Source organism: Aplidium turbinatum, chromosome 12 (genome assembly GCF_918807975.1).
Source record: "Aplidium turbinatum chromosome 12, kaAplTurb1.1, whole genome shotgun sequence".
NCBI lineage: Eukaryota > Metazoa > Chordata > Ascidiacea > Aplousobranchia > Polyclinidae > Aplidium > Aplidium turbinatum.
Window position 1 is genome coordinate 11,453,027 of NC_137483.1, and position 11,197 is coordinate 11,464,223.

Genomic DNA, 11,197 nt, shown 5'->3' on the forward strand with positions numbered 1-11,197 from the left:
TGTGTGATTTTGAGCTACATTTGTGCTATTGTTACCATACAAACAATGGACTAAATTTTAGTACTTTTGCTGGAAATCCGAGTGTATCTGGCAACACTGGTAACAGGGGAAAATTTCCTGTTTTGTTGTATCATATCAAATATACATAAGTAGTTAAGCACATTTAGCATAGAGTTTAAAATCAAAATTACATCGGCCTCCAGTCATTATTATAGGTTCGCACGTTGACAAGGCCTTTGTATGTAGATCGCTATGACCAAAGCAATCAAAGCAAGAGGAATTCTTAGATATTGGAAAAGAATTCCGTTGTCATTCACAAATCGTCATGTAACTACTTCCTTGGAACTGCGAAGACTCCACGCGTGAAGCTAATGCCAAACTAACTATCCTACAGGATGAAAAAAAAATTGTTATGCAACAGGAAAAATTTTGCTCCCTGTTTTTATGCAGCAAAAATACTCCACATACCATTTTCTGAGAAAGCATAAATGTGAACTTGGGATCAATGCTAAAAAGCAAAAAACTTCATCGCATAAAGGTAAGTAAACCCTATCAAAATCATAGGAACGTTGAAACAGAAGGCTGAGTAGAGAAAAGCTGCCATTGCAACATTTGTCCCATAGACCCATACACCTCAGTAATACGTTCATTGCCATTGTAAAATCAATGCAAAAATTCAACAATTCAGTCATTTTCGGTAGAGGCAAATTGAAATTGGCTGAGTAGAGAAAGGCTACCATTGCAACATTTGTCCCATAGACCCATACACCTCAGTAATACGTTCATTGCCATTGTAAAATCAATGCAAAAATTCAACAGTTCAGTCATTTTCGGTAGAGGCAAATTGAAATTGAAACCTATGAATGTTAACTTATAAACTGAACTGCCAAGAAACTGCAAATAAGAAGATAAGATTCAAGTCAAGTCCTTTGACGTCGCGTAAAAAAATGCCCACAATCAAAAACTTCTTTGTGAAATTGCAAATGCACGGCCATTAATTTAAGAACGAAACTATCAATCGTCGACCCCAAATCGATATTCGACGTCTAGTAAACGCCTCAACACTTGTTGATGAACACCATCCTGACGTAAAAGAAATTTAAACAACACGCTGTCGACGTAAGGCTTGATATTTGGCGGGGATGATTGCGATAATGATCTTGTCAAAACTGCTCAATCATCCAATTGATTCTACCCAATCACATCAATCATCTCATACTCAAAGTCTGTAGAGACTTGAGAGCAGTGCAATATGCCATTAATAGATAGAGGAATGAACCCAATGAGCAATGCAGACGTACTTTATCCGGTTTTAACTAGAGTGGGATTGTGTAATTTCTGACTTCAAGAAGAAAGCATGCACTTTGAAGTTGGAGCTGATGAAAAATTAGGCGAGAACCACGCCACATCAAACATACTGTTCAGCTACAGTTCAATTAGGACAGGTTTTGTCTAGAAAAATCGAAATAACAATGCTTTCATTCGCATTTTGCTTTGGCACACAATGACAGTTTCTTAAACGAATAGTATACATATGTGAGCAAAGCGTTAAAAATCTACTGCAGAAAAAACGGTTAACGTATTTGTAATCCACAGGTCGCTGAAGCAGCCGCGTGATATCGTGAGCACTCTTCTCGAGACTTTCTGATATGAAGTAAACTAAACGAACGATTCGGTGTCCGCAGATTGGCGCAATGGTTTGATCGATAGAGTTTGGGAGAATAATTTTGATAATGTGGGTTCGATTCCTACCGCTGCCAGTACTTTTTTTCTTGTAAGTTACCAAAGTTCAACACAAAAATCAATTCTCTGAGTGCTAGAAGGGTCACAAGGACTACAGTCACTTGGTTCATAATGAGAATTGTCGTATCTTTAAAGGGTAAAAATATTGCATCTTCACCGGTCAAATCGCTCTATCTGCAGCAACGACATGTAGAATTGTAGATTACAAACGCGAACAGTTATAAGATCATCATCAGCGACTCTACCTTTTGCTGAGGATATATCCGTATCTGTCAATAAGTGCTCCAGCACTACCAGAGCGCGCACCAGCGCAAGGAGATGACATTGGAAGCTTCTGACTCGAGCCACTTCATTCCCGGACCACCAAAAGGCAAGTTCCACGTCATTTAATGACGTCACGGATGCTCTGTGAAAGAGTGACGTCAATTCAACGAGTCATGTCTCAGAAAAGAACTCATTCCGTGTCATTTACGGGAACAGTTTCTTAAAACGAATGTTTGTTTGAAGTTCACGTTGACGAATCGAGCGAATATTTATCCTCGCACTGAAAAAGCCTCATCTGAACTTTAACATTTACAGTTTCGCATATTTGTAGTGTAGTGGAGACTGTAAAGGATTTTAATCATTGACGCAGTCTCAGTCACCGAGGTTAACAATGTGAAGTGACCGTTTGTGTTTGGAGAGTTGTCGCTGCGTGTTATTCCATTCAATAGATGTGGCTGAATGGAGAGAACTGTCATTGAAAAGGGCGCTACTCAACCACAAACACTGAGAATCGATCCTCTAACGTTAGATCTTGCCGTTTATTTATTTGCAGAGCTTGGTATTGACCGGTTCTGCTACAGAGGTGGCCCAGTTCTAAAAGCGACATTTCAGTTAAAAAAAAATGGAAAAAAGTGAAATCGAAAACCTTTTTTTTTTATCTATTTTGCATATGTTTACACAGAGAAAAACAACGGTCGTCTTGTCGTTCATCAACCTGGCACATTGCGGCAGCAGCTTACGTTTCTAAAAATACTTTTCAGCCAACCACACTCAATGTGAAGAGAAACATCTTTCATTGATATTGTTGCTGATTCACTGTGCAATCAAGGTGTAATTATGTTTATCTAGTTAATTCCTTGGTCTGATTCTTACGCTTGATTCATCACGTGGTAATTAGATCTGTGATGAGAGTCGCAAGTTGGATGCTATCAAACCAAACAAGATGTGATGTTTGTGTTTAACTAATTGCAGTGTTGTGCAGTGGTACATGTACTCGTTACTTCATTTTCTGTCAATCAACCTCGCGTTCGGATTGAAAAGGCATCAGCTACAGTATGAAATGTACCAGCACGTCAATGAAGGGCAAAAGATGGTAAAATCTTGGTTTGAAACGTGCAAGAATAGTTGTTTGAGTAGTAATGTGCATGCCTGTTGCTGAAATGGTCACAAAATCTAATTTAATGTACAATTAAATATAGTTACTATTCACCGCAAAATCTCAACAGACTGTTTCACTCTTATTGTATCATCAGAAGGTCCCAATTCATACAGAATTTTACAGTATGTGATATAATTCCCTCTGCTTGGCTGTTTTGATTGGCATTGAGCACTTTTTTGTGGTGCTAATAATATTTATTGTTTGTATTATATGTATATAATGGCAACTGCAGCTTCCGAGCTGTTGCTGGAACTGTTTGCCTGTTTGTACATAGAAGAAAACTTAAACGATTTCAAAACTCTCTTAAAAACTTTCTTTCTTGCCGAACATTGTGACTAAAAGCATTATCATTGCATCATCGTTATGTACAGTGCACTGGATCATTGTTTGCACTGCAGTAGTGGCGTTGCAAAAATTCTGTTATTATCATTTTTACCGGGATTACTATTAAGCGAAATTGTGAATCATGAAATAGTTCTATGCAGAGTTGGCAAAGAATACTATAGTGTTAGTGTTCCACCCCAGATCCATCAAATATTATTCTAAAGTTAATCACATCACGGAAGAGAAAGGTTAATTAGTTTTTTATGGCAACATTGTTTATTCAAGGTTATTTTTAGACTGAAACAAATTATGATTTCACAACCTTGCTACTTTAACTCTGCGAGGTTCCAGTGAATCCGAGTCATCATGATCCAGCATCTGGAAACAAAAATAAATTTTGAAGACTTTTATGGCGAATACAATTGCGTTTTTTCCAGCTTAATCACGATTGGTCACGAATTTTAAATCTTGTTTTCTGCGGTGGAATGGATTTAATTAAAAGCCAAAGCACCAACTGAGAATGCGAAAAACAAGAGAATTGTCACCTGAATAGAGTGTTGAAACTTCAACCGCACACCAACAAACAAAAGATTTGCAGTTAGCCCACTTGCAACACGCTGTTTGTGTCGCACTCAAACAAGAGGATGTTTTCGTCACGTGCAACACGAGCGTTAGAAAGCGCTAGCATGCGGTGTGAGGCAACGCGTAGATTATCTCGTACTGCTTACGTTCAACGCTTCCACGGTGGTGGCGAGAGAAGCCAGCACAATCTCGCTGACGCTGTACTTGCTCAAGACCGAACGTACGAACGGACCGATGTGCTGTGACGTCACGCCGATTGATGACGCCATCGGCGATGACGTCACGTTCGACGAAAAGGAAAGCGTTTCGCGCGTGAACTCGGTAATTTGGGATAGGAGTGAGCAAAGCAATGAAGATGCGGAACAACGGATGTCGTGGAGGGACTCAGGAGAGATGGTGTCCTCCGGATGCCAAGATCTGCGGAAAAATATAAGATGATGCTTCAACAAATAAATGCGGCCACTTGAAGCGGTGATGCTTAAATAACGTCACCTGACATTTTTTTGATCACTTGCTCAGAAATAGACATTGATGAAAAGATTCACTTGAAATCTACGTCCGCTCTAGACTGAATTATCAAAAACGTAACGCTAAAAAAGCGAAATTTGTAAAAACTTCTTGAATGTTAAGACGCCTAACATGGCGCAATCTTGATTGCGACAAGCGGGTGAAAACGGGAAAATTTCACAGTTTCATAACGGCGGCGACTTACAACCTCCTACATCATTTCCATGAGAATCAGACATAAGTCGATCGATATTGACTACCGCAAGATCTTGGTACCAAATACCAGCGGGGTCAGTGCTTTATATTTTTAGCAACTCAACAAAACGGATTCAAGCTAAAAAATGTGAATATTAAAAACTTAACATTTTATGCTTTCTCTAATTCTTATCTAATCCGTAATGTTTAGAAAAGATTACGATATTATCCAAAATTCGGATTTTTTATCGGTAACCGTCCAACGCAAAAAACATGATGACAATTTTACATGCAAATATAAAATAAAGAGAAATTGATTAGTTGCTATATTAGAACTCTCAAGAAAAACGGCGTAGAAACCAGCAAAACTAGCCATTACAAACCATTCACTTTTTAGTTTTTACGTTTTTCATCGCATGCAGGTTTTAGATTCAAATTGCCAACATTTAAGCAATCTTCGTGTTTACCTTCAAACATCCCATTAGGCGTGTTGATAAAGACATGGTCGCATTTTCTCGAGAGGTGTCGAACCCTTCTTTCCGTTGAGCCATTGGCTCTCACCACTCGACAATGCAGCTAACATCTTTTCAATTTTATGCACCTTTTCACATTAAGTCTGTAATCTATCTAAATAAAATGGTCTATGCGGCCAAGTACTGACCTAATGAAATGAAGACAAACTACAACGAGAACATCTATGACCATCATGCTTTGTGAGCGAGATGCTACATCTTCGTAGAAGGAGCGTCCCGAGAGAACTTGGAGATGGCGCGAAAGAAGATCCTGAAGATGTGGATAAGATTCAGAATTGTTCTTGGAAGTATTTGCTTGATTTCATCTTTCACGTTTTATAAAATTCACTCGCAATTGTTTTTTTTTTAAACTATTCAGCATCAAAAATCGCATGAAAGCATGTGTTTCTCGGCAGTCGAGTGTAGCAAGAATTGACAGCGACAGAAACTTTTTTTAACTTTTCCATTGATATTTTACTAGACAAAAACAATTTTCAAATTTTTTAAAATATGGTGCGGTTTAAGTCTAAATTTTATTGGCATTCTGCGAGACTTCCTCGTCTGCTGGGTTGAAGGTCAGGCTTACCTTTATGAATCGAGCAACTTAAGAAAAGTGCATGCGTTGGCACGCACTTTGAAATATTCAATTAATGTGGATTTACAGAAATCTGTATCTTCAAACAAAAAACAATCTTTGGAATTTTAATCCTGAGTGTTTTCGTGTAAAAACTTTGAAAAACTAATCAAGTGTGGTGAGCGAAGTTTCTACATGTAACTGCACAATTGCTGCCAGTAAATTATTCCATACACTCGGTGTCGCTAAATAGAAAGGGCTATGTTTTAAGCACGTTGCTTCAATGAACACCCCGAGAGCTTACCAATTCACAAAACGAGTTAAGATATCTTACATTTAAAAAAGAATAATAGTCGATGCAGCGACTACATTTGCAAAACGCCATTAACTTCGTACGAAAAAAAATGAAACAATTTACATGTCATCAACACAAAATAATGTTGCAGTAAAACAAACTTCCCTTACGAATGCTACAAGTCAAAACCTGTCACTGACCTGTAGTAACCCCCCTCCTGCAAGTTGTGACGTGTACGATGACAACTGTGACGTGACAGCCGCATACGTAAACAATCTTGGGTGCGCATGAAGAAGAGTCGAGATTGAGCGCAGAGTGTACAAGGCTCTTGCCGAATCGAAATTTTCCTGAAAGTCTCGCATTGATTTAAATTGAAGCTACTGCATACTAGCGTTTCTTGAAACGTATAAAGATGCTCAAAGGATTAAAAGTACAATTAAGACCGGTCAAGTTAAATAGGCTACGGCGTGAAAGGTTGCACTACAAAACGGTCAAAACGTGAAAAAATAGAAACAATATTTTTTTACGAGTGAAATAACACGGAATGACACAGCGCAATGAAGTACGGGGTAAGAATACAGGCGAACGGGAATGTTAAAGAAATTGTTAAAAATAGGATAATACGGGGAATCATGGACGCCAACCTTCAATGGCAGGACGACTTCGATCGATCAAAAGACTTGGCAGAATACACGCTTCGTGTAACACATTTGCATATAAATCTTAACCGACCATAAATTCCACTGTAAAAAATGTAATCAATATCATCACATTTTTCCAAACCGTGCCTGCTTGAGCCAAGTAAAATGTTGTCGGTCGTACAAATCGGCTAGTGTGACGTTTAAAAGAGTATTTAAGAAGGTTGCTTCAAGGTAAGCTGCCGCATTACACCTTGTAAATATATATGGGACCAGTTCCAAGTATGATTCAAAGCTTGTTGCAAATAAACAGCTATACTTTATACACGGATTTGCTTAACCAAGAAACTCAGGGAAAAGTTCAAATACTTTAAGTTTTCCATTTTATCGTTTGAAGAATCTTTCCAGAATTCATTATGACACAAACCAGACGTCACAATTGTATGTAATGCGCTAATAGTCACACTTAATCGACTCCGGTTTGTTGTAAGAATGTATTATTGTGTTACCCGGTAAAGGTCTTGCATGAAAGTGGACAAGGTAGATTACCCACCACTTATTAAGTACGTTGTTTTTTTTTGGCATTACAAATGCGTTTTTAATTGCTTCAAAAACAAGAAATTGCGTGTGCGTGCGAAGGAAACCGCCAAAATCGTTATGTAACTTTTCCATAGCGAAATTAAGATGTTGGCTCGATGGTGAAGGTTATGTTGGTAAAACATAATAATGATAAATAATGAATCTAGACAAAACTATAAGATTGCAAGAACAAAACATCCGAAAAGTCTATTTCATTTCAAACTGCTGAGTAACTAGAAAGATTCCAAACTTTCATATTTGTAAGACTGTCGCAGAGAAAGCATACGAAACAAGCGGTTCTAGTTTTCTTTAGAAGCTGATTAAATTGGCATTTCCAAAAAAGTCTTTCTTGCTATGTTTTCCGGCCAGATTACGCGGTATGGCTTCGAACGTGGCGGCTATGGAGCGAGATCAACGATCCGTTGCGAGAAAGGACCCAGACAGAAAAAAATCCATTTTTACAGCATCATAACGTCGAGTTACGTCAAGATCTTTCTACAGCACAAACCCAGATGGCAAATTGGTCTTTTTTACACCGACTCAACGTCTGCAGACGTTGAATCAATGTAAAAGGACTAATTTGCTGGTTGGAAAGTGGAGGAAAATATTCACCTGATACACAAGCATGTGCTTGTCGGACTTGACCTTGGAGAAGTTCTTGACGGAATGAAAAGTGCTGAATGTATCAAGATTGTCGTCCAGGACTGAAAATACACAGAAATAAAGTAACAACGATGTAAATTATAACAAAATTCTAAAAGTTTAGGGGATTGAGGTAGTTTTACTATATGGAGAAACAACGTAACTGCTCTGACGAAAAACTAGTTGAAAGGTTTTCAATTAAATCAAAAATAAAAATACACAAAATTACATAAATTCAAAATTAAATGCTGAAACGTGTTCACTGTTCAGTTATGACTCAAGATTTTTCCCTTGTTTTAATAGGACGGTGACTTTTCCGCAAGAATACAACAAGCGAATTTCTCGAGTAAGTCTGCTCCACCAATGAACGCTACGTGGACGGTTTAACAACAACTTGCTCTAAATCTTAAAAGTTGAGAGCCATGTCGTCCACAATGGATCAGCAGATCAGAAAAACTCTGCTCTGCTTCACAAAAACTGTCCTTTAGGGGTTAGGGTTGTGTTTTTTTTTAGCTGTGGTGTTGACAAGTGTATTTGTCAGCAAAATTTCTTGCCAAAGTTCTTTGTTCAGACACAGTGCTCTCGATGTAGGATTTTGGCTGTTGCAAGACTCTTTGGCGACATTTAGCGAGTGCACGCAAAGGCATTGTTGTGTTAGTCGTGAATCAAATTCAAAATTATTTCCCGTTGCTTGCCATCGCTCTTCTTATGCCATCGGTGGCGAGGGACAAAAAGAACTTGTTCTTTCCCGACACTAGATCAAGCAGTAATAGCTTCGGTAACGAACTTCGATTCAGCAAACTCTATGGGAACTTTCGTGACACGGCAGTTCCACTGTCGGCAAGTACAACCGTCCAACTGAACACCGAAGGAATCACAGCAAGATCGATGTCATCGAGCAGTTTGCTCAACAACAACAACAACCGCAGTCGCTGTCGTTCCATGCAGATGGGAGGTCAACAATACGTTGACAATCCTAACATCAGTTGAACGTTTAGAATCGTCATTTTTACGTTACCAACGTGGCTAAACGTCAAAACGACAAAAATGGCAAGTTTTACTGATCGGGTATTCCGTTGTGTACCATCACCTTCCAGGCGGCGGAACGCATTGTGAAACTTGACTAGAAACTCTCTAATCCCTAAAGAATGTTATTCTTTAATTCTCCGAGAAACACGCCTTTCTAACTAACCGGAGGCCAACTTACAAACGCCACGGCAAATTTTGCTTACTTTCTGAAAACTGAACCAAAGCAGCAATAGAAGATATAAAAACAATTCATAATGTGAGTACAAATTTGGTATTAGTAAAACTTCAAAAAAAAACGTCAAAGTGGAAAAGTTTAAAAATACCTGGCTGTAATGTGGATGTATCTGGCAGTATGACGTCAGACGACACGGACTCAGCATCATCCTCTTTACATTCTTCTGTTGGTTTTTCTCTGAATTCAACAACCAAATAGTTAGTTTTTATGCTGATTTAACGTCAGATATCGCGTTATTAACGTAACGTGATAACATTAAATTCCTATCAGAATAAACAATAACAGCGTGCAGAACTTACAAAGTCACTTGCTCGACCGCCGATTGTATGACGTCATTGACAATCTTGTTGACCCTTAAATCAAGCTGTTGTTCTGCAGTTTCTTTGTGATTTAATGACGTCAAGCTTGATATCAGTTCTCTGAAGATAAGCAATGAAGAAAAGTGTGCTTTAACAACCAGTGCATTGGCCAAATAAAATCTATTGGCATTAAAAACATTATTTAAAACATCTAAAGGAGTTATGTTTAACTGTTGCAAAAATAACATGGAGTTCGCCAATAATGTTGAAAATGTAAGACATTGGTCGTAAACAGAAATTGGACCACAAAAAATTGTCATTTGTATGTTATAACCGTGACAACTCTACTGGTGAAATGGAAGAGCCTCTTACTTATAGTGCTCTTTTCCTTTGGCTATTTCAAGCATTACGTTTGATGTGATGTTGTGTATGCTTTCGTCGCTTGATTGGCCCAGTTTAGCTCTGTTTAGAAAAGAAAAAGTTACACGTTTTGAAGAAATATTGTATCAAGAAATATATGTGCATTCCCAGACAGCAAATCAGTCGTTTTTTACATTGATTCAACGTCTGCAGACTGTAAAAAAACGACTGGTTTGCTGTCTGAGTTGTTATACCCACATCATTCGCAAGCAACAACTTTATTACCTAGAATTTGAGGAAAGGCCGCCTCCATTTTGATCCTGCAAATTAAAAACTGTCGTTTAAATGCTACTGATTTGGGATGGATTTGCATAAGTTAAAGACGGTATTGCCATAACGAAAGCGATCCCTAGTGCTGAGATTACATTAATTGGTAAAGCGACGGCAATTTGAAACAAACGCGTTAAATTCAAATCGGTAATTTTTAAGCTTCATAACTTTGTGGCTGAGATTCCTTCACTAAGCATCCACCTGCGATGAATGGCAAGAAAAGTGTTTTTTTGAAGTCAGGTGGATTTCCACTTCATTGTGAAACACAAACAAAAGGATTTGGCCCGCATAACCGTTGCTGGTCATGTTGAAAGAATCTAGAGGAGACGTTGTTGTTGTTGTTTACGCCGTGGCTAGTATATCCTTTGACAAAGCGAAACTTTCACCAAACAAAAAATATTGATCTGCTTGTCCGGGAATGTTTCATTATGCGTTGTAAGCCAAACAGTGATTTGTCGCTAAATTCATGTAAACGAGAAGTCACAAGCTATTCCAATTTCCACATATGAATAAAGCTTTAAATAGGATTAAACGTGAACGAGCCGTGGTACAATAACCTCGTATTAGCAACGATAGAAAGAACCTGCAGGGCTGCCAGGTTACAGTCATTCTCAAAATATAGAAATTTACAACAGTGAGGACTTGATTGTTGTCGCAGATAAAAAAAAAGTTTTTGTGAAAATGTATGAAAAACATTGAACAGATTTTGTAGTCTGTTGTACTTTTGTTGTCTGTTTTGTTGTTGTCTGTTTGTGCTAAATATAGACAATGTGTGCGTAAAAGACATGTAAACGTAACATGTGAACAAATATTTCCATTTTTACTGGTTTATATAACGAAAGCTTTCTACGTCCTTAGATTCGAACCAAACTTTTCAAGTTTCACTTCAAGTTAAAACGTTCAGTTCAAAAGGGTGCATGTTTACCGCGT

General features: G+C 38.2%; 1 protein-coding gene across 2 annotated transcripts in view; it reads right to left on the minus strand.

Annotated features, from left to right (window-relative positions):
* LOC145781006 (protein DOP1A-like) overlaps positions 1-4,383 on the minus strand; it is a 69,915-nt gene extending 65,532 nt beyond the window's left edge. For both annotated transcript variants that reach the window (XM_082592708.1, XM_082592707.1), the window contains exons 1-3: positions 4,219-4,383; positions 3,813-3,868; positions 1,989-2,149 (exon numbers count right to left, since the gene is read on the minus strand). In XM_082592708.1, coding sequence (XP_082448834.1) covers positions 1,989-2,149; positions 3,813-3,868; positions 4,219-4,341 — 340 coding nt within the window. In that variant the 5' untranslated portion in view covers positions 4,342-4,383. The remainder of the gene's footprint in view (positions 1-1,988; positions 2,150-3,812; positions 3,869-4,218) is intronic.
* Between the last annotated feature and the right edge of the window lie 6,814 nt (positions 4,384-11,197).